A 25,514-nucleotide genomic window follows, 5' to 3' on the forward strand; every position below is an offset into this window, starting at 1 on the left:
CAGAACGGAACTCACAACAGTACCCCCCCTTGAGGAGGGGTCACCAAACCCTCACCAGAGCTCCCAGGCCGATCAGGACGAGCCAAATGGAAAGCATGAACCAAATCGGGAGCATGAACATCAGAGGCAACAACCCAAGAATTATCCTCCTGGTCATAACCCTTCCACTTGACCAGATACTGAAGCTTCCGCCTCTAAAAATGAGAATCCAAAATCTTCTCTACCACATATTCCAATTCCCCCTCAACCAACACCGGAGCAGGAGGATCCACGGATGGAACCATAGGTACCACATATCTCCGCAACAAGGATCTATGGAACACATTATGAATGGAAAAGGAAGCTGGAAGGGCCAAACGAAAAGACACTGGATTGATAATTTCAGAAATCTTATAAGGCCCAATAAAGCGAGGCTTGAGATTAGGGGAAGAAACCTTCATAGGAACATGACGAGAAGACAACCAGACCAAATCCCCAACACGAAGCCGGGGACCAACACACCGACGACGGTTAGCAAAACGCTGAGCCTTCTCCTGAGACAACGTCAAATTGTCCACCACATGAGTCCAAATGTGCTGCAACCTGTCCACCACGGAATCCACACCAGGACAGTCAGAAGGCTCAAGCTGCCCTGAAGAAAAACGAAGATGAAAACCAAAGTTACAAAAAAAAGGCGAAACCAAGGTAGCCGAACTAGCCTGATTATTAAGGGCAAACTCGGCCAACGGCAAAAAGGTCACCCAATCATCCTGATCAGCAGACACGAAGCATCTCAAATAGGTTTCCAAGGTCTGATTGGTTCGCTCCGTTTGGCCATTTGTCTGAGGATGGAATGCAGAAGAAAAAGACAAATCAATGCCCATTCTAGCACAAAAGGACCGCCAAAACCTAGAAACTGGGAACCTCTGTCAGACACAATATTCTCCGGAATACCATGCAAACGAACCACATGCTGAAAAAATAATGGAACCAAATCAGAAGAGGAAGGCAACCTAGGCAACGGCACCAAATGGACCATCTTAGAAAACCGGTCACAAACCACCCAGATGACAGACATCTTCTGAGAAACAGGAAGATCAGAAATAAAATCCATGGAAATATGCGTCCAGGGCCTCTCAGGAATAGGCAAAGGAAAAAGAAACCTGATGGCACGGGAACAGCAAGGCTTAGCCCGAGCACAGGTCCCACAGGACTGCACAAACGAACGCACATCCCGCGACAAGGAAGGCCACCAAAAGGACCTAGCCACCAAATCTCTGGTACCGAAAATCCCAGGGTGACCAGCCAACACCGAACAATGAACCTCAGAAATTACCCTACTAGTCCATCTATCAGGAACAAACAATTTCCCCACAGGACAGCGGTCAGGTTTATCAGCCTGAAACTCCTGAAGTACACGCCGTAAATCAGGGGAGATGGCAGAAAGAATCGCCCCCTCCTTGAGGATCCCAGCCGGCTCAAGAACTCCCGGAGAATCAGGTAAAAAACTCCTAGAAAGGGCATCAGCCTTCACATTCTTAGATCCAGGAATATACGAGACCACAAAATCAAAACGTGAGAAAAACAAAGACCACCGAGCCTGTCTAGGATTCGACCGCTTAGCAGACTCGAGGTAAATCAGATTCTTGTGATCAGTCAAGACCACCACGCGATGCTTGGCTCCCTCAAGCCAATGTTGCCACTCCTCAAATGCCCACTTCATAGCCAACAACTCCTGATTGCCGACATCATAATTACGCTCAGAAGACGAAAATTTTCTGGAGAAGAAGGCACATGGTTTCATCAAAGAGCCATCAGAATTTCTCTGAGACAAAACAGTCCCTGCCCCACTCTCAGAAGCATCAACCTCAACCTGAAAAGGGAGAGAAACATCTGGCTGATGCAACACAGGGGCAGAAGTAAAACGACGTTTAAGCTCCTGAAAGGCCTCAACAGCCACAGAGAACCAATTCACCACATCAGCGCCCTTCCTCGTCAAAGCGTTCAGAGGCTTCACCACACTAGAAAAATTAGCAATAAAGCGACGATAAAAATTGGCAAAGCCCAAAAATTTCTGAAGGCTCTTTACAGATGTAGGTTGAGTCCAATCATGAATTGCCTGGACTTTAACAGGGTCCATTTCAATAGCCGAGGGAGAAAAAATGAAACCCAAAAAAGAAACCCTCTGAACTCCAAAGACACACTTAGACCCCTTCACAAACAACGCATTAGTACAAAGGACCTGAAACACCATCCTAACCTGCTTCACATGAGACTCCCAATCATCGGAGAAAACCAAAATATCATCCAAATACACAATCATAAATTTATCCAGATAATTCCGGAAGATATCATGCATAAAGGACTGAAATACCGATGGAGCATTAGAGAGCCCGAATGGCATCACAAGATATTCAAAATGGCCTTCAGGCGTATTAAATGCTGTTTTCCATTCATCACCTTGTTTAATACGCACAAGATTATACGCCCCTCGGAGGTCGATTTTAGTAAACCAACTAGCACCCTTAATCCGAGCAAACAAATCAGAAAGCAAAGGTAACGGATACTGGAATTTGACAGTGATCTTATTGAGAAGGCGATAATCTATACAGGGTCTCAAGGAGCCATCCTTCTTGGCAACAAAAAAAAATCCCGCTCCCAACGGTGACGAAGACTGGCGAATATGCCCTTTCTCCAAGGACTCCTTTACATAACTCTGCATAGCGGCATGCTCTGGCACAGACAGATTGAAAAGTCGGCCTTAGGGAATTTACAGCCAGGAATCAAATTAATGGCACAATCGCAGTCCCTATGAGGAGGAAGGGAACTGGACTTGGGCTCATCAAATACATCCTGGAAATCCGACAAAAACTCAGGAACTTCAGAAGAAGGGGACGAGGAAATGGACATCAAAGGAGTATCACTATGTATCCCCTGACAACCCCAACTAGTCACAGACATAGATCTCCAATCCAGCACTGGATTATGTTCCTGTAACCATGGAAAACCCAGCACAACAACATCATGCAAATTATGCAACACCAAAAAACGAATATTTTCCTGATGTGCTGGAGTCATGCACATGGTTAACTGTTTCCAGTACTGAGGTTTATTCTTGGCCAATGGCGTAGCATCAATCCCCCTTAAGGGAATAGGACTCTGCAAAGGTTCCAAGGAAAAACCACAGCGCCTAGCATACTGTAAGTCCATTAAGTTCAGGGCAGAGCCAGAACCCACAAATGCTATAACAGAAAAGGACGACAATGAGCAAATCAGGGTAACAGACAAGAGAAATTTAGGCTGCACAGTACCAATGGTAACAGACCTAGGGACCCTCCTAGTACGCTTAGGGCAATCAGAAATAGCATGAGCTGAATCACCACAGTAAAAACACAGGCCATTCTGACGTCTGAATTTCTGCCTTTCTGCTCTAGTCAAAATCCTATCACATTGCATAGGCTCAGGACTTCGCTCAGAGGACACAGCCATATGGTGCACAGTTTTGCGCTCACGCAAGCGCCGATCAATCTGAATGGCTAGAGACATAGACTCGCTCAAACAGGCAGGCGCAGGAAAGCCCACCATAACATCTTTAAGGGTTTCAGAAAGACCTTTTCTGAAAATAGCAGCCAGCGCCTCTTCATTCCATTTAGTGAGCACACACCATTTTCTAAATTTCTGACAATATAACTCTGCCGCTTCCTGACCCTGACACAGGGCCAACAGTGTTTTCTCAGCATGCTCTACAGAGTTAGGTTCGTCATACAACAATCCGAGTACCTGAAAAAATGCATCTACATTCAATAATGCCAGATTCCCTGTTTCAAGAGCAAATGCCCAGGCTTGAGGATCACCACGCAGTAAGGATATGATGATTTTCACTTGCTGAATGGGATCACCAGAAGAACGGGGTTTCAAAGCAAAAAACAATTTGCAGCTATTTTTAAAGTTCAAAAACTTGGATCTGTCCCCAAAAAACAAATCAGGAGAAGGAATTCATGGCTCTATAGCCGGAGTCTGAACAATATAATCTTGGATACTCTGGACTCTTGCAGCAAGTTGATCCACACGAGAAAACAAACCCTGAAGCTCCATACCAGAGCATATATCCAGCACCACCCAGATATCAAGAGGAAAAAAAAGGCAGAACAGAGCACAGAAAAAAAAATGGTTCAGAACTCTTTTTTTTTCCTTCTTTTGAGATGCATTCAATTCATTCTTTGCCTGCTGTACTGTTATGACCTGGTGGTTAAGAGGCCACACTGAAATGACCTGGTGGCTAAAACGCAACATGGAACAGCTCTGAGAAGGTAGTATCTCTACTGACCGCAGTCCCTAATCCTAACAACACAACTAGAAATAGCCGTGGGATGTTCCTGACACTCCCTAGACACCTCGTCACAGCCTCAGATATAACTACCCCTAAAGAAGGAAATAGAAAGCTATCTTGCCTCAGAGAAACCCCCAAAAGGAAAGACAGCCCCCCACAAATATTGACTGTGAAAGGAGAGGGAAATGACGAACACAGAAATGAAACTAGAATTCAGCAAAGGGGAGGCCAATACTAAACTAGATAGACAGAGAGCAAAGGAAACTGTTCGGTCAGTATTAAAAACTACAAAATCCACGCAGAGTTTACAAAAATGAACTCCACACCGACTCACGGTGTGGAGGGGCAAATCTGCTTTCCCAGAGCTTCCAGCTAGCCTAAATAAGACATAGTGACAAGCTGGACAAAGAGACAAAATGCAAAGCAATAGAGTCCAAACAAATGGACAAACAAACTAGCAAAACTTATCTTTTGCAGACAAGGACTGGCCATATGAGAAATCCAAGGGAAGAATCAAATCCAACCAAGAACATTGACAGCAGGCATGGACTAAAGCCCAGAGCAGATTTAAATAACAAACCCAGGCAAGGCGATTAGTGAAGGCAGCTGCTACAGCCACCTAACGGAGCAGCAGTTCCACTCGAAACCACCAGAGGGAGCCCAAGGGCAGAACTCGCAAACATACCATTAGCAACCACAGGAGGGAGCTCCAGAACGGAACTCACAACAGGTGTGCCTCCATATTGATTTTTTTTCTGAATTGGAAAAACAGCTGGATTAAGGACACTTCTTGCATCTGTCTAGTCCATCATTAATGACTATCATAAAAATTGTAGACACAGTAAAACACAAAAATGCGAAGCTGTGGAATACTTGTGGAAGAGCTGTTCTTCATGACAAGGCCTTGCTTCAGTTATATTTAGTCTCTTATGTGAGCGTTATAGGGGGCATTTTCTGTACTGCATATTCTACTTGATAAACCATAGAACATGTTCGCCAAACCATCAAACAATGCCAAAACCAAGCAGACCATACACAGTGGGAAAAATATAAAATCCAAAAGTTGGATCGGCACACAGTAAATCGAGGTGGTGCTATTGGAGAGACTCAAATGTGGATTTTAATAAATTCCCGACACTCACGCATTGATGGACTAAGCTTTAGTTCAATAATTAGAAAGAAAGCGTTTCAGTCCATCCCAGCTTTCATCAACAGTTGTATGCATTACAAATACAAATACATTACAAATACAAATGCATTATTTCTGTAGATTGTATTAAATGCCTAATCCATCAGTACGTGAGTGCCAGGATTTTACTTAAATCCTCAAAGACAGTGGGCAACTGCCAGTTTACTAATTTTCAAGAATTTTGCAGCTGTAATGTGATAAATACGTAGGGGCTTGTCCTAAAGAAAAATTAAACTACGGATTCCTCATAGATCTTAAGATTAATACATTTTTTGTTATAAGGATCTAAGCAGCTAGTCAAGATATTTCTTATCCAAAAATAGGTGATCATTTGCTGACCTCTGGGGATGGTCCGACCATAGGGACCCCTACAGATCCTGAGATTTTGCCCTGAAATGTCGCATTAAGAATGCTAACAATGCAGGGTTGGTTACACATTCGTACCACTGCTTCGCTTATTGTCGATGGGACGGCTGGAGATGGGACTATAGATAAGTCATAACCAGGATACCTGGGAGAATCTCTTTAATCCTACATTTCAGATATGGAAAAAGAATTAAACTGTTTCCTACTTAAAAACTAATGAATTTAGTATCAATGTTAAAAACTAATGAATTTAGTATCAATGCTGTTTACGAAGCCCGTGCCTTTGAGCTCTGTAAGATCATAGCAAATCAAAAATCTTTCAATCATGAGACTTTAGACAAGAAGTTAAAAAGAAATGAATGTTTATCATAACATGGTTGGACAAATGAAATCCCCAGACTGTGAGGAATCAATTCTTAAATCTTTGTTCTGCTTGGAATATGCATAAGTTAACAATTCCATCATCTGGTTATAAAAAGCTGCAACCTTGATTGCCTCATAAAAGCGTTGTGCCTCGAAGTCATCAAAGAAAAAGTTTCTTTCTCCTCAAACAACAGTAGATAAAATGTAAAACTTTGGAGAAAAGTTGAAACTAAGCATCAAGAAACGTGTAAACTTTGTGGAGGATAAGATCTTATAGCGGCTTTTCAGCTGTTTTATCATGTTTCTATTATTATACATAAATGTATGGAAGACATATAAGTGTAGAGGAGCAGACAAATATGTGAATTTCAAAATCAGTCCATGATTTACACTTTTCTCACAAAAAATTATTTTGCCATGTCCCCAGATGGATTCAGAGGACCATGGAGAGAGAAAATGACTCAAAAGTTAGTACCATCTTATGTCTCCATACGTGTTCAACTGGATGCCCAGTGATCAGCTTTGTTTGGAGTAACTAGCTTATCCGAAGTGTTCAACTTTAGTATTTAATTCAGTTTTGATGTTTGCAGATTTCATTATTCTACAGAGGGATTTCTTGAACTTCCTATTGTAGGTAGCATTTGATCCTTCATGATTAGTGTTGAGCATTCCGATACCGCAAGTATCGGGTATCGGCCGATACTTGCGGTATCGGAATTCCGATACCGAGATCCGATACTTTTGTGGTATCGGGTATCGGTATCGGATACATAGAGATGTGTAAAATAAAGAATTAAAATAAAAAATATTGATATATTTACCTTTCCGGCGGCCCCTGGACTCAGCGCGGGTAACCGGCAGGCTTCGTTGTTCAAAATCAGCGCTTTTAGGACCTGAGAATCACGTCCCGGGTTCTGATTGGTCGCGGGCCGCCCATGTGACCGCCACGCGACCAATCACAAGCCGCGACGTCACCGCAAGCTATTAGCGCGCTCATTTTTGAAAAATGAGCGCGTTAATGGCTTTCAAAGACGTAGCGGCTTGTGATTGGTCGCGTGGCCGCGACCAATCACAAGCCGCGACGTCACCGCAAGCTATTAACGCGCTCATTTTTAAAAATGAGCGCGTTAATGACTTTCAAAGACGTAGCGGCTTGTGATTGGTCGCGTGGCGGTCACATGGGGGGCCCGCGACCAATCAGAAGCCGGGACGTGATTCTCAGGTCCTAAAAGCGCTGATTTTGAACAAAGAAGCCTGCTGGTTACCCGCGCTGAGTTCAGGGGCCGCCGGAGAGGTAAATATATCAATATTTTTTATTTTAATTCTTTATTTTACACATCCCTATGGATCCCAGGGCCTGAAGGAGAGTTTCCTCTCCTTCAGACCCTGGGAACCATGAGAATACCTTCCGATACTTGATGTCCCATTGACTTGTATTGGTATCGGATATCGGTATCGGCGATATCCGATATTTTTCGGGTATCGGCCGATACTATCCGATACCGATACTTTCAAGTATCGGACGGTATCGCTCAACACTATTCATGATACTTTCTGGTACAATATTGGAGATTGCAGTCACCAAATAGGTGTCATTCAGGTATGTCAAAATTTGATCACTCACAACCCCATGAACATAGTTAGGACCTCCATCAATGGTTGGCAACCATTATCGGAGACATAAAGTATTACAGAAACAGATTAAAGTGAACCTGTCAGCAGCATTTCGCTAAGTAAACTACAGGTATTTTCAGATTGGCAGTGTTAAACTGATTAAAATGATACCCCAGGGGTGAAGAAATCCGTCTTGTGATTCTTGTGTAATCAGTGTTTCAGTTAATGATATGCCCAAGCTCCGGAGCGAGAGTGTAGACAGAGTTTTATCTTCTTGATCTAAGCAAGAGAAACAAAAGAAAGACCTGGCCACAGACCACCCCGAAGCATGAGCACATCTTTAACTGGAAACTTCTAACACTGATTGCACAAGAACCACAAGACAGATTTCTTCACCTCAGGTACTCTTTTAATCAGTTTCAGACTATGTGCACACGTTCCGGATTTTTCACACTATTTTTGGCGGTTTTCTGCAGCAAAAACACTTTAAAAACGCATACATTAAGCATCCCATCATTTTTAATGCATTCCGCAATTTTTGTGCACATGTTGCGTTTTTTTCTGCGATAAAAACGCATCGTGGAAAAAACGCAACATGTTCATTAATTTTGCGGAATTATTGCAGATTTCCCACTATTTAATGCATTGGGAAGCTCCAGAAACAAAACGTGAAAAATCCGCACAAAAAACACGCAAAAACCACAAGTAAAATGCGAGAAAAACGCTTGTGGATTTCCTGCGGGAAAAGTCCGTTTTTTGTCAGGAAATTTCTGGAAAGATTCCTGACGTGTGCTCATACCCTAACAGCGCCAACATGACAATGCCTATAGTTTACTTAGAAAAATCCTGCTGAGAGGTTCACGCTAAGTAAGTCTTATCTCATTAGAAACAATTTAAAAGAGGAGATTTTTCAGGACCGATATATTTACTTATAAATTTTGAGATTACAACAACTTAACATAATGGCTAAAAGGATCTGATTCTAAACTCAGTTCAAAAACTTTTATATTTGCTTATTTGAAAAAACAAACAAATTAAATAGATATTATGTCGAATGAGACTGATGTACTTACTTAGAAAATCCATGACAGAAAGACTTTGTGATTCTTTCTAAAAAAAAAAAATGTCCCTCTTGATCTTAAGATAAGTTTTCACTCTTGGTCTTAAAATGTACTTAAAGCTAGAATCATAAAGTGCTCATTTTAAGATCAGGCTTTTATAGTTATTCTGATTTTCTTTTCAAAGTAAGTACACCAGTTTCATCAGGTTTATCAAAACCTCCTAATGTACACAGCTTGGAGCCATTTTGCTTGATTATTATATTTTATGAAGTTTCTATTTACGCTACCTAAATAATCCCATAAAAGCGTAACAACAGAGACTGGGGAAATTCTCTTAACTGGTAGGCTTTGAAAAATGATTGCAGTCGTAGAGCATCAAGGCGGCCATCTGTTACTTTCGGCAATATGGCTCCATTCAAGGATTACAGATAGAAGTTTCTGTGCAGAGTTGTTCTTCCAAGCTGTTCTTGTCAGCGTTAAACCCATTGCGATGATGCATTTTAATATCAATCAGACTAAGTAAAGACTGACAAAAGTCCACATATGGATGACAAGCTGTTTCTTCCATAAATATTTTTACATTTTTGAAAAAAAAAAAGGCTTTTACTTAGTGTCACTGTTTGCAAAATGTTACATGAGCCTTGTGACTGACAAAGTCAGGAAATATCTGGCAATTATTTTGGCGCTAATTAAACATTTGTGTTTTTAAAGGTTACATTGTTTAGACGCCTGAATATGTTTACTGTAAAATGGCTATTATTTCCTCCTGGGCTCTTCAGCTGTACAATATAGTCATCATTCTTGGATATGCCACATATAGATGTTTTCTTTCTTAGGCTAAGTTCACACTTGCGTTGTGCAGTCCTTTCAACACATCCATTAAACGGACTGCACTAGCGCAAGTGCCGACGTTTGCACTGCACTAGCGCAGATGGACCATCTGCTAGCTCCATCTGCGCTAGCAGTGCGCTAGCAGTGACGGACCCGAAAACGCTGCAGCCCGCGTCTCGGGTCCGTCACTCAATGATGGCACATCGCTAGCGCATGGCCATTGTGGGCGTGCGCTAGCGATGCGTCCGCCATTGAAAGTAATGGCAGCGTTAACGGACTGTTGCACCGCGTTATGCCGCGGTGTAACGTAGTCCGTTAAACGGGTCACACTAACGCAGTGTGAATCCAGCCTTACTTTTCCTCGCAGCTCATTGTGTCCCAAGATGAGTCTTGTGAATGGTTAATCTTTGAAGCAAAAGATGATAATCGATACTGTCAGGAGACATCTATGCTATATGTCTCTCTACAGGGATAGACTGGGAGTTTGAACATGGCATTTGAAAGAACATAAGCCAATGTTGTTCCATCCCTTCAGATCTCCGACTCAACTGCACCCTGAGGACACTGATACTGTTAACAGCAAAGCTGACAATGCAGCCCTCAACTGGACCAGCCCATCTGGCATTTGCCAGAATTGCCAAATGACCAGTCCAGCCCGGTCTCTGTATAGGGCCACCAACTGATTGTGATGTAAATTACAGCTGATCTGATAATGTATTTAAATTCTAATTGTCAGATAGGCACATTTGCATCTGGAGTCTGTATAAGAGATGAGCAAATCTCCATAGATATACTCTAAGGGATGCTATACTGGAGTATCTGAAGAGTAATAACCTCATGACCCAGTATCAGCACGGGTTTACTAGGGACCGTTCCTGTCAGACTAATCTGATCAGCTTCTATGAAGAGGTAAGTTCCGGATTGGACCAAGGGAACCCAGTGGACATAGTGTATATTGACTTTTCAAAAGCTTTTGATACGGTGCCACACAAAAGGTTGATACATAAAATGAGAATAATGGGGATAGGGGAAAATATGTGTAAGTGGGTTGAGAGCTGGTTCAGGGATAGGAAACAAAGGGTGGTTATTAATGGAGCACACTCGGACTGGGTAGCGGTTAGCAGTGGGGTACCACAGGGGTCAGTATTGGGCCCTCTTCTTTTTAACATATTTATTATTGACCTTGTAGGGGCTATTCAGAGTAGAATTTCAATATTTGCAGATGACACTAAACTCTGCAGGGGGACAATTTTATATTACAGGATGATTTATGTAAACTAGAAGCTTGGGCTGATAAATGGCAAATGAGCTTTAATTGGGATAAATGTAAAGTCATGCACTTGGGTAGAAGTAATAAGATGTATAACTATGTGCTTAATTCTAAAACTCTGGACAAAACTGTCAATGAAAAAGACCTGGGTGTATGGGTGGATGACAAACTCAGATTTAGTGCCCAGTGTCAGGCAGCTGCTACAAAGGCAAATAAAATAATGGGATGCATTAAAAGAGGCATAGATGCTCATGAGAAGAACATAGTTTTACCTCTATACAAGTCACTAGTTCGACCACACTTAGAATACTGCGCACAGTTCTGGTCTCCGGTGTATAAGAAAGACATAGCTGAACTAGAGCGGGTGCAGAGAAGAGCGACCAAGGTTATTAGAGGACTGGGGGGTCTTCAATACCAAGATAGATTATTACACTCCGGACTATTTAGTTTGGAAAAACGAAGACTAAGGGGTGATCTTATGTTAATGTATAAATATATGAGGGGACAGTACAAAGACCTTTCTGATGATCTTTTTAATCATAGACCTGAGACAGGGACAAGGGGGCATCCTCTACGTATGGAGGAAAGAAGGTTTAAGCATAATAACAGACGTGGATTCTTTACTGTAAGAGCAGTGAGACTATGGAACTCTCTGCCGTATGATGTTGTAATGAGTGATTCATTACTTAAATTTAAGAGGGGACTGGATACCTTTCTGGAAAAGTATAATGTTTCAGGGTATATACACTAGATTCCTCGATAGGGTGTTGATCCAGGGAACTAGTCTGATTGCCGTATGTGGAGTCGGGAAGAAATTTTTTTTCCCCAATGTGGAGGTTACTCTTTGCCACATGGGGTTTTTTTTTGCCTTCCCCTGGATCAACATGTTAGGGCATGTTAGGTTAGGCTATGCGTTGAACTAGATGGACTTAAAGTCTTCCTTCAACCTTAATAACTATGTAACTAATAACTATGTAACAATTTAAAAATTTGAGCCAATCAAATAAATCCAGCCTTAATCGAAACTATCCCAATTGCCGTGAGAGGGAAAGAGGGGAAAAAATTATACTCAACTTTTTTTTTCACCGCTTCTTCCACCACCTCTGATGCAGCTCCCCAGTCCTCTGTACTTCCATCACTCCATTCTGTTACTGAGCACAATATGAGACCTTGTGATTGGTCTCATGCTGTCACATAAAGAGGAGTCTACGAGGGGCTGCAGCCGTTGCATAACAGGGCCGCAATGGTGGAGACAGCATAAACACAAGTGAGGAAGATGACAACTACATTATTATTTCTTTTCCAGCCATCTAAATAATCCAGCAATATGGTGACTGACTGGCCACTTGCTTGCTGGATCATGTAAATCAAATTCCCCAAATTTTGGTAAATACTTTGATTTGTTACAGAATATGACATGATTGGGTCTCAATTTATTATATTTATAAGTATTTTTTTATAAAACTAAAGACTCACAGAACCTAACTAAATATTATAACATTTTTTACCCTACTCTAGATGTCAACCAAATGTATACAATGTTGTATTGCATGGAGAAGGAGCACATGTGGATGTGCCAAAGATATTGTGTTCCTTTCTAAATGTACAGGACCTGGATATTCCCGAGTGCAGCCTTTATTCTTCAGTAATGGAGCTACAGGGAACACAACCCTCCCTGCTCAGTCACCCCAAAGGTTACAGCTGATCTCATATGGTCTCAGTCGTGGGACATCCTAGCTTCTTGTAGGGTATCTCCTTTAAGTTCATCAATGTTCGTTATGTTAGTCTTCCAATTGTGCGAGACAACCTTCCTGTCAATACCTGCGGTTATTACATTCTTCTAAATAAAGACAACTTTACTTACAACCGTTTAATAAAAAAAAATAGATATAATTACATTGTTTAAAAACAAGACAAGTGAAAAGAATTCCTACCCTGCGATTGGATCCAGTGCAATTGCTTTTGCGTTGTGAAGATCAAGATCTATCAAGGTGATACACACAGTTCCGTTACGAATGCAAGTAAAAATTTTATCGTTGCCATGGTCCACAAAGTAAAAGTTGCCAGTCAGCCAGTCAACGGCCATTTGCTCAACATCTGTCAAGAAAAAATTTATGACATTAGTAAGAAACTATATTCGTTCTCGAGTTCTGTTGTGTAACCGAAATGTTGCCACATGGGCGCATAAAGAGTCCTTCAATTTTTTCACATTATTATTAGGGCTGGTTATTTTTCAATGACCTGTGCAAGTGAAGAAGAGAGCCACCACTCCATGACCTGCATTTGCTAAGGGACGAGGTACGAGGACAGTTGATCATTCCTTCATTGGCTGTTTCTCTATCTGTTTCAGGACCAATATTATACACATGGACACTTTCTATCCCCCTGAGGCCTTTAGTAGGTTATCCTGAAAGACCTGTTTTGAGTCTCTGAATCAAGACTTGTTTCGGCTTCTGTTTTTTCTCATAATGATCGCATCAGATATAAATTAGGGTTTTTTCTAAGCTTTTAATTAGAAAAGAACAAATCTCTGACTTTATGGTTTTTGGAAGAGTAAAATGTTCATCCTTTGTATCATTACCAATAGACACACATACCAGAAAATTATCATGTTTAGCAAAACGTGGTGCCCGGGTGCTGCAAACTCTTCCACTCCTTTTCACCATATCAGATGTCTATAAGTTTGCTAATAATTTATCGGCATTTATTTGCAATATTTTGGTGCCCTTGCTCTTCCAGACCAGGCGATGCCTAAAAGTTTTCTAACAGTTTGCTCTCATTTATTTGCAATATTTTGGTGCCCTTGCTCTTCCAGACCAGGCGATGCGTAAAAGTTTTCTAACAGTTTGCTCTCATTTATTGCAATATTTTGGTGCCCTTGCTCTGCCAAACCAGGCGATGCCTAAAAGTTTTCTAACAGTTTGCTCTCATTTATTGCAATATTTTGGCGACTGGGCACTGCCAAGTCTTCCACTCCATTCACCATATCAGATTCCTGAAAATTTGCCAACATTTTGCCGAATTTTATTGCAATATTTGATGTCTGGTTGCTGCCAACCCTTCCATTCACCATATCAGATGCCCAACAGTTTGCTAATAGTTTAACTGCATTTATTGCAATATTTTGGTGCCCTTGCTCTTCTAGACCAGGCGATGCCTAAAAGTTTTCTAACAGTTTGCTCTCATTTATTGCAATATTTTGGCGACTGGGCACTGCCAAGTCTTCCACTCCATTCACCATATCAGATTCCTGAAAGTTTGCCAACATTTTGCCGAATTTTATTGCAATATTTGGTGTCCGGTTGCTGCCAGCCCTTCCATTCACCATATCAGATGCCTAACAGTTTGCTAATAGTTTATCTGCATTTATTGCAATATTTTGCAACTGAAAGAAATAATTTTACTGTATTGTAGAGATTGGCATCAATGGCAGATAAAGAATGAATTTCCACATAAATTGAATCCTTGCCGACCTTTGGATTACAGCTCGTAATGGGGTTTTTTGTGCATAGTTTAGATCTGCATTGAAAAAGGTTTTACACATGTAAATTGTAATTTTTTTTCCCTGCCAGGATTCATGCCTAACACAAACACAAACAAAGACAACCATTATGCTCCTAATTCCTATGTAAGTGAATTTCTAGCTTGTTGCCAAATGATTATAAAATTATAATAGCGTCCCTCAAGCCTGCCATCTGAACCGAACAATAAAAATAGATTTATGGCAATACACAGCGATTACAATCTTTTCTTAACAGCGTCTACTAAACGTGTCTCATAAATCTGCTCCGATTATAAATCAAAAATGGGATTTTTTTTTAATTTTTTTGTAATTTTTTTATTGTAGAGAATAAAAGGTCTTTTGCTGTTGATCTAAAACTAAAAAAGAATAATGTGCTATTATTAATGAAAAACATCAAGAGCGTGCTGTCAAATTGAGCGTAATGTGACATGATGACCATTCTGTCCTGCTATGCTTTACCAATCTTAATTGTTCCTCCCCAGAGTAATAAATGTATAGCTTTTATACCCTTTTATCATAATACTAACTCCTACTGCGCGGGCCGACTCTACCTTAAGTCTCAATGTAAAATGACTTTCTACGAGAGCGGTGACAAAGCTTTGATTTCTGTTCCATTATCTAAAGAGGATGTCAGTAATATATGCCAACATATTTTATCCTACGAGATTCATTAGGACTGTTTGAAGAGTCTCGAGTCATTCAGCATGGAAAAATTACTATTTCTACATTACTTAGTGGTCACATGAATAAAGAATGTGTATGGAGGGATACAATAATGCTCCTGGTGCTTACAAATTGCTCTAGGTGTCTTGAGCCAGGTATACCACTCTAGAGGCGAGTCTTACATAGTCAAGTAAAAAGATTTCCATTAATTAAAAAAATAACCAAAAATTAATAACCGGCTGCCAGTTCTTGGCATTTTTTTTTTACTAGAAATTAGCAAATCACATTTATGTGAATTCTAATTTTTGGGTCATCCCAACAGCAAAAGTTTTAATTTTCTTCCGTAGGGGTGACTTTGTCAGATTGTCAGCTGAAGATGGTAAATATGTAGAAGGTGGAGTACAAATAAGCCACTGGTAAAAACCTACATTTTGTTTTACATTCGTGGAACAAAGTCCAAGCATATATGGCAAATATATTCATAGAGCTTATTCACCAAGCTACATCTCTCGAGAGTGATCATTGGAGAAGGACATCATGGTTGGAAGAATAGAAGGAACAAGGCGAAGAGGAGGACCTGCAACCTGATCACTTGCTACTGTCAAGATAATGGCGGAGAAGATACTATTGGACCTATCTAATCTTTCACAAGATCAATCTTCTTAAAAATTGTTTGTAACACTGGTGGGTGTTGACCCACTGCGCCACAGACTTACCCTGGAGGGGTATCATGTGTCTATCAGGTATTCACTAGAGCAGTGTTCCCCAACTCCAGTCCTCAAAGGCCACCAACAGGTCATGTTTTGAGGATTTCCTTAGTATTGCACAGGTCATTAAATGCTTGCCTGTCCAAGTGATGCAATTATCACCTGTGCAATACTAATGAAATCCTGAAAACATGACCTGTTGGTGGCTCTTGAGGACCGGACTTGGGGAACACTGCACTAGAGCCTCTGGTGATGAAGATAGGCTGAGCAGCCTATCTCTAGACAACCACCCATTTCACAGTTCTAATTTGGTCTTTAGTCACAGTAGTTCTTCACCTTTCTTCAGTAGTGATGATGAGCAAATCAGCCGAAAAAAAAAATCAGCATTTTGCATTGAATTTATTTCAAGCAAATCAAAGGCATTTTATCATATTCTGGGGCCTTTTCAGATGCAGGAAAATTGAGCGACAAGGTGAGTTAACACTTTTTTAATCTCTTCCTGATCCATAGAAATTTATCAAAATGGCCATCATTTTGCTAGATTCGCCTGGAGCAAATGCCCAAAAATTGAGATTTGGGCAAATCCAATATTTGGGGTAAAATTTGATGTTACATCAAATCAATTTGCTCATCTCTAGATGCTAGACCTAGTCAGCGATGGGCGTGCTGAATACAGAATGGAACCTGTGAAGAAGAATGAAGACTGGACAGGAAATGTGAGGACCTGCTAGGGAAATGCAAAGAGAAGGTGAAGGTGCGGAGAAGCGAGAATCATTTTCTTTTTACTATTTTTTAATCTCAATCTGGCACTTTTTGCTTCATCAAAATGGCTGGTATTGAATTTGTGTAATGAGGGGCCCTTAAATGAAATTCACATCAAGGTAAGGCTGAACACATCTGTAATTCAACATGGAAAGGTTAGTTTTCCTATCGTAGTCATTAATAATGTTAATTCTAGGCAGCTCTGGAGCCCAAACCATCAGTCATTTTGAATTTCTTTTTTTAAAATCAATAAAATGATAGAATAGAGAAGATGCCTAAAAAGTTAGACGCCATCAGGTATTTTAAAAACAGTCAAAATGATAGTTGACAATCACATCTTCATAAACAAACTTTTTATTGTATCGAAGGTTAAAAACAAGCAGCAATGACTCGCACAATGGCACTAAAAACTCAAGGACAGGAGAAGAACACAAATCACATTTTCAGGCTCGTAGGCTCAGGAATTTTAGGCTCTTGCTATTTGTTCAATGCTACACTATTTGTAGGAAAAAAATAAAAACATCTCATTTAGTTCAATGATCATTTTGGATCACACTAATTAAAATGTTATTATTTTATTTTTGGGGGGTTATTTGTGGGCCACCTTGCCACATTGATAAAAAAAAAATTGTTGGGGATAAAAGAAAAAAAATATTGAAATTGACTGATCTATTTTATGCTCCTGACCTGACCCTTAAACAATAAATGAATGTCATGTTTTTCTTGAGTGAAATGGTAAGGCTAGCCAACATCTCGTATCTGCCAGTAAATCCTGCTTAGAAAATTAGAACATATCAGGACATATCCCAAAATACAACCATTTTTTATAAGGTCAAGCCATGTATGGATGCCAAAAGTGGGTCCTGTCTGACTTTTGGCAGGTATGAGACTCATTGGCATGTAACTATAAATATATTTCATGCCAGATTTGGATTTATGGCATTCACATAAAGAGTAATGCAGGGTAATGCAATTGTGGAACTTATTGGTAGTTCCAAATATAATCGTGTTCAAAACGCTACCTATAAAAAAAAATAAAAACTATGTGAATGCAGTTTGGAAATTCGTTTGGAAACTGTATAATGGTTCTAGAAGGAGATGTTATCTGCAGTTACCCACACACAGTAGTTAGCTAAAATCATTTCAGAATTTTTTTTTAAGTATGGTATAATTGAAAAAAAATCAGGCCCGTGTTCCAATCAGAACATAATAAAACACAGGGCCATGATTCTGCTTTGAAAAGAGCAGGCTTCAAAAAGTTTTTGGTCTACAATGCCTTCTGTTAACCTAGAAGATTGATCGAAATACCTTTAGATTTTTTCACCGGCATAATCTGTTGGAAATGGTCAGGAGGACACTGAAAGATAGATTACATAGTCATCCAATAATTCCAAAATTGGCAGATTGGTTGACCACATCTAATATGTATGGGTATAACTGTAGATATGTTGGAAAACAAGAAAAAAATGGCAAATTGATGTGCAGCAGCTCCCACTTCCTTCGAATCTGAATTACATCCATAAAAGAGGAGAGAGAAGTCAACACTTACTGGCCACAAGGATCGCGTGACATAACAATGCCAGTGCCGACACTGCTGGAATGAAGCCGGCACCAGAGGTGAGTACGGTATACAGTTAGGTCCATATATATTTGGACAGAGACAACATTTTTCTAATTTTGGTTATAGACATTACCACAATGAATTTTAAACAAAACAATTCAGATGCAGTTGAAGTTCAGACTTTCAGCTTTCATTTGAGGGTATCCACATTAAAATTGGATGAAGGGTTTAGGAGTTTCAGCTCCTTAACATGTGCCACCCTGTTTTTAAAGGGACCAAAAGTAATTGGACAATTGACTCCAAGGCTATTTCATGGACAGGTGTGGGCAATCCCTTCATTATGTCATTCTCAATTAAGCAGATAAAAGGCCTGGAGTTGATTTGAGGTGTGGTGCTGCATTTGGAAGGTTTTGCTGTTTAGTAAACATGCGGTCAAAGGAGCTCTCCATGCAGGTGAAACAAGTCATCCTTAAGCTGCGAAAACAGAAAAAAACATCCGAGAAATTGCTACAATATTAGGAGTGGCAAAATCTACAGTTTGGTACATCCTGAGAAAGAAAGAAAGCACTGGTGAACTCATCAATGCAAAAAGACCTGGGCGCCCACAGAAGACAACAGTGGTGGATGATCGCAGAATAATCTCCATGGTGAAGAGAAACCCCTTCACAACAGCCGACCAAGTGACCAACACTCTCCAGGAAGTCGGCGTATCAATATCCAAATCTACCATAACCAGAAGACTGCATGAAAGTAAATACAGAGGGTTCACTGCACGGTGCAGCCACTCATAAGCATCAAGAATACAAAGGCTAGACTGGACTTTGCTAAAAAACATCTAAATAATCCAGCAAAGTTCTGGAAGAACATTCTTTGGACAGATGAAACCAAGATCAACCTCTACCAGAATGATGGAAAGAGAAAAGTATGGCGAAGGTGTGGTACATATCATGATCACAAAGCATACCACATCATCTGTAACACCCGGCGGAGGCGGTGTGATGGCGCGGGCATGCATGGCTGCCAGTGGCACTGGGTCACTAGTGTTTATTGATGATGTGACACAGGACAGAAGCAGCCGAATGAATTCTGAGGTATTCAGAGCCGCCATACTGTGTGCTCAGATCCAGCCAAATGCAGCCAAACTGATTGGTCGTCGTTTCATACTACAGATGGACCATGACCCAAAACATAAAGTCAAAGCAACCCAGGAGTTTATTAAAGCGAAGAAGTGGAATATTCCTGAATGGCCAAGTCAGTCACCTGATCTCAACCCAATTGAGCAGCATTTCACTTGTTAAAGACTAAACTTCAGACACTAAGACCCACAAACAAACAACGACTGAAAACCACAGCAGTGAAGGCCTGGCAGAGCATCAAAAAGGAGGAAACACAGCGTCTGGTGATGCCCATGAGTCCAAGACTTCAGGCAGTCATTGCCCACAAAGGGTTTTCAACGAAGTACTAAAAATGAACATTTTATTTAAAATTATTGAATCTGTCCAATTACTTTTGGTCCCTTTAAAAACAGGGTGGCACATGTTAAGGAGCTGAAACTCCTAAACCCTTCATCCAATTTTAATGTGGATACCCTCAAATGAAAGCTGAAAATCTGAACTTCAACTGCATCTGAATTGTTTTGCTTAAAATTCATTGTGGTAATATCTATAACCAAAATTAGAAAAATGTTGTCTCTGTCCAAATATATTATGGACCTAACTGTATATACTATTATTTTACTGGTAGAAACATAGGCGTTGCTAAGTAGTGGACAACACCTTTAAGCCTCTGATAATATTATCCTACCTCTTGCCCACCATATCATGCATGCTCAATGATCAACATAAATTATAATAATTTAGATCAGTCCATCTCCTCATTGGAGCTTACAATCAAATCCCTTATTCCTGCATAAACTCATGCCAATGTTGTTAGAAAGCTAATGACTTAGAAATTGGTTCAAGTTGAATCAAATTTACCTTTACTTTTTTGGGGGGGTGATTCGCTTTGTGCAAATCCAGAAAGATTACGGATGGCCAGCTGCAAACTTGCTGGGATATAGTAGGCCAAGACGAGGTTGGGAGAATCATACACGCCTGGACTTCATCAGTCCTGCCACACACACTGCTCTTTTCTGGTAGTTTTTTTTTAGTCTGGTGCAATGTCTTCTGGTGCCATGTCTTCCTCTGGCTACTAGCTTTTTTAGCACTTACAGACTAGGTTGCGATGCAAGAATTGACGTCATGTGAGGCCTACTAGGTGAATCGTAAGGTTGCAATGATCTACAGTATTACAGGGGTGTCAAACTGCATTCCTCGAGGGCTGCAAACAGGTCATGTTTTCAGGATTTCCTTGTACTGCACAGGTGATAATTTAATCACCTACACAAATAATGAGTTGGTGATTAAATTATCACATGTGCAGTACAAGGAAATCCTGAAAACATGACCTGTTTGCAGCCCTCGAGGAATGCAGTTTGACACCCCTGATCTATTAGACCTCACTCCATATTTCAATGTCATAATGACTTGCGTTCTAGTCACTGCCAAAAATGCCAGGAGCTGAAAGAAGACACCATACCAGGCAGAAGACGAGATCATTCCAGACTGAAGAAGACCAACAAATAGAAGAGGAGCTGAACGGCCATGAGAGGGCTGGTGGAAGTATATATTTTGTGTTCATTGTCTTATATACATTTATTATGCTTTAGGGTTGGGTCAGAAGTTGCGCTTGATCGGATTCAAACCTGCTGATTGGCAAATTCATAAAAAAATAACCAAAATGAATCAATACTGTTCATCACATGAATCACTAGTCCATCGGGGACATGGTTTATCAGCAAAATGATTGTTTATACAACGCAGAATCGGGAGTATAACTAATTACCAGAAGGACATTTTCCAATTCCTCAAGGTTAATAGAACAAATGTCTCCAGGTATTATGTCTGAATCTGACGTTGTTGACAGGTCTTGGGAAGTCTGAGATGTTTGAGATGTCAGATGACACAATTGTAAGGCTATTAACAAGATAGACACAATTAGGAAACTGTCATTTCGCATGAACAGAAGATGCCGTGACGAACATCTGTTCAGTCAAGTATGAATGAGATGTATTAATATGAGAAATCTTCCACTGATCACGAGAAATCACATTCAAAATGCTAAGAAAATAAAATGTTGTGTAAATGGAGAAATATCATTTAGTTTAACAACTCCATTGGGTTTTTCTGGTTTTTGTGGCGTTTATTTTTCTTCCTAATTTTCTAACATGTTACTATGACATATCAGAAAAAATAAATAAATTATATATATATATATGTATATATATACTGTATATATATATATTTATATAATTACAGATGTGTCCAGCCTAAACGTTTGTCAAAATTAGATTAGAACTCCAAAGGCTCATGATACCAATTCAATACATCTTGACGTGCTCAAAAAACTCTAGAAACCCTGCCGTCTTGATTGGGTACACCTTGTCGCTGGCGGATTGGCATTTTTTTTTAATCAAAAACAGTGTTCACTAAGTATCCTATGTTATTTATATGCACTGTTACTTTTTAGTTCCTGACAGAAGGGGATATGTTCATTTTGTTTCTCTCTTAGCTTTTGTAAATTCCAAAACTGCACATAAATCTTTATTCTTATTGATTAAATACAATAAATAAATCAATAAATGAAAGGTCAGACTTTAAAGATGTGGATAGAAAATAAGCCTTTGGTGTTTTTTTGGCTGTAGTTCAATTAATCTTTAATTTACTGAAATGTATTATACAGTAATTTAGGGAACTGCTAACAAACAGAGGCTTGCCACCAAAAATTAGGGTCACTGGTTAAAGACAGTATAGGTGGTTGAGCAGTAGTGTTTGGTCTGAGGCTCTTCTGCTTGCCTTTTTTTGGCATGGAAGCTTTAATTAGAGATGAATTATTATTATTATTTATTTCTATAGCACCATTGATTCTAGTTAGCCTAGAATGGCAGGAAAAACTATCAAGAAGTTCAACATTTTTGTTGAATTCGAATGGGAATAGGTGGGATCACCCATGTGACTATTACGGTACAGGGAAAAAAGTCATTCTGTGCTTGGGTATGGACAACGACACAAACTTTATATAGTGTTTTGCCACCTAGTATTAGCTTACATAGAGAAAGAAAAAACAAAAATGGAGTTGCCATGATCTACCTGGATCAAGAGATCAGTCTCCTACTTCATTGATGGCAGAAGGTGCATACATATCCAGATGCAACTTCCTTTCACCTATTCTGGGCCGCATATGGTGCAATGGTATATTGCAGTGAATAAAGACAAATGAGGACTAGGGGTTGGCCCACCACAAAACGTTATGATCAATCCAAAAAATAGATGATATGTTTCTTCTCATTGGAGGCCTCATAGCTGTAATACCCTAGAACGTCTGTCCCAGAGGTAGACAGACATCTGTCTGAGATGGTTTAGTGAACCCTGCATAGAGCAGGGGGTTGGACACGATGACCCTGGAGGTCCCTTCCAGCTCCAACATTCTGTTATTCTATGATCTCAAGAACCGGGCTATAGAGTCTGCCATTTGAAAGAGGCGATGATTGTGCATGTGGACCAATGCTCCATTCACTGTCTATGAAAATGAAGGCAACAGACAAGTAGAGCACTTGAGTATTTCCGTCAGTCCCATAGACAATGAATGGAGCAGTTGTCCGCGTGCACAATTATAGGTTTCTCAACAGAAAGAGGGTGGTGGCTCAAATCTAGTTCTTATGATCAGTGAAGGTCCCAGTAGTTGAACCCAAAGTAAACAGCAATTTATTACCTATACTGTGGACAGGTAATAATAACATGTTATGGTTAGCCAACCCCTTTGATTTATCTAGTGATAAAAATGAGTGTTCTAACTCATGTTCAAAGTTCTAGGGTATGTATAAATAATACTAAAAAAGTGGAAAAACAGCGCCTCTCTGTCCATAGGCTGTGCCTGGTATTCCAACATAGTTTCATCACTCGTATTGCAATACCAGACAGGGGAAAATAAAAGAAAACTTTTTGCTATTCTACTATAGAATTGTCTAATTCTGTCTGTTTGTCTGTAACGGAAATCCCGCGTCGCTGATTGGTCGTCACATAGTTCACTCACGTTTACTGAACAAGTTCTGTCAGTCATAGTGACACTCAGTTCAGTCACGTTTACTGAACAAGTTCTGTCAGTTACAGTGACACATAGTTCAGTCACGTTTACAGGATAAGTTCTGTCAGTCACAGTGCGACGTAGTTCAGTCACGTTTACTGGACAAGTTCTGTCAGTGACAGTGCCACACAGTTAAGTCACGTTTACTGAACAAGTTCTGTCAGTCACAGTGACACTTAGTTCAGTCATGTTTAAAGGACAAGTTCTGTCAGTCACAGTGCGACGTAGTTCAGTCAGGTTTACTGGACAAGTTTTGTCAGTCACAGTGCCACCTAGTTCAGTCACATTTACTGAACAAATTCTGTCAGTCACAGTGACACGTAGTTCAGTCACGTTTACTGAACAAGTTTGGTCAGTCACAGTGCAACGTAGTTCAGTCACATTTACTGAACAGGTCCTGTCAGTCACAGCGCCACGCAGTTCAGTCACGTTTACTGAACAAGTTCTGTCAGTCACAGTGCAACGTAGTTCAGTCACGTTTACTGGACAAGTTTTGTTAGTCACAGTGCCACGTAGTTCAGTCACATTTACTGAACAAGTTCTGTCAGTCACAGTGACACGTAGTTCAGTCACGTTTACTGAGCAAGTTCTGTCAGTCATAGTGCCACACAGTTCAGTCACATTTACTGAACAAGTTCTGTCAGTCACAGTGACATGTAGTTCAGTCACATTTACTGGACAAGTTCTGTCAGTCACAGTGCCATGTAGTTCAGTCACGTTTACTGGATACGTTTTGTCAGTCACAGTGCCACGTAGTTCAGTCACATTTACTGAACAAGTTCTGTCAGTCACAGTGCCACGCAGTTCACTCACGTTTACTGAACACGTTCAGTCAGTCAATGTGGTATACAAAAATATTTTGGGCTGATATTGTTAACATATATATTATAGTGTCGATCTACTTCTTTCGTCAATGATTTATTTAAATACAGTTAGATATTCATGTAATGGTTTATATATTTTGATGATCTGTTTATTAATTTCGTTAAGTTGTATTAAGTTCTATAAGCAATAAAATGTAATGATAATGTATATATTTTACCCAGAAAATCCTATGTATTCATTGCTTAATTCTTAAATCTTCACAAACAAACTACATACATATTCTAGAATACCCGATGCGTTAGAATCGGGCCACCATCTAGTTTCATATAACCCTTAAAGTTCAATAGTTTTAAGGTACATTGGATTGTTACCATATGATCTTCTTGGAGAGTCAAAGGGTCCTGCTGGAAATCATAATTACATAGTGATAATTTGCTTCGTCCTGCATAGACAATGTAACACTCTGCCCCATGGGAATTTACAACAATTACATTTTACAATTTTTTATTTTTTTTTCCATTAGGAAACAGATGGGCTGTTACTTACTGTGGAGATATTGTGATACGTGTATTGTTCTTTCTTCCGTAAAGGTCCAGGTCTTGGTGATTTTGTGGCACTTCAGTTGGTAAGAAGACTTTTTGGATTCAATCCAGCATACTGTGTTTTCATCGTAAAAAAAATCCAGCGTGTGAATTCCATTTGCATTCCTAGAACTCCTATTGAGCGCTTTGCCCCCATTAATATCCAGCACTTCAATTGTTTCTGAGTTTGCAATCAAAAGAACCGGAGGTCTGTCAGCGGGCTCTAGGATTAAACATAATGCAATCATAAGTATTAATTTGAGAGCTGAGTCAATCTGCATAGCACATTGCATGCGTGAAGAAAGGGATTTGGAATGTTGCATTGGGGAAAAGGGTATTGTCATTACTTTTACAATTTGAAATAGCATGATTGTTAAAGGGGTCATCCATAATTAGAGAAAAAAAGTGTCAACTTTCTCCGAGATACATGTTCACACTCGTCTAATAGTTATGTCAGATATTACAGATCGGCTGCATTGAATTTAATGGAGATGAATTACAGTACCACACACAACCTGAGGACAACAGTGGTTCTGTTTTGGGAATAAAACAGTATTGGTTCCAATGATGTATATCAGTTTGTCACAGGTTAGCTGTTTTATGCCTCGACTGCACAACGATGATGGCAAATGCTAGATTTGGTGCAACCAGCATCCCCTCTGGAACTCATAAACTACACTGGGGTACTGCCCAAGTCTTTCAAGGGAC

At 40.1% G+C, this 25,514-nt stretch overlaps 1 protein-coding gene across 1 annotated transcript in view; it reads right to left on the bottom strand.

The window, feature by feature from the left end:
• LRP1B (LDL receptor related protein 1B) overlaps positions 1-25,514 on the bottom strand; it is a 1,659,362-nt gene that overhangs the window by 854,232 nt on the left and 779,616 nt on the right. The window contains exons 6-7 of the mRNA XM_069732880.1: positions 24,772-25,029; positions 12,938-13,100 (exon numbers count right to left, since the gene is read on the bottom strand). Coding sequence (XP_069588981.1) covers positions 12,938-13,100; positions 24,772-25,029 — 421 coding nt within the window. The remainder of the gene's footprint in view (positions 1-12,937; positions 13,101-24,771; positions 25,030-25,514) is intronic.

This window comes from Ranitomeya imitator, chromosome 7 (assembly GCF_032444005.1).
Source record: "Ranitomeya imitator isolate aRanImi1 chromosome 7, aRanImi1.pri, whole genome shotgun sequence".
Taxonomy (NCBI): domain Eukaryota; kingdom Metazoa; phylum Chordata; class Amphibia; order Anura; family Dendrobatidae; genus Ranitomeya; species Ranitomeya imitator.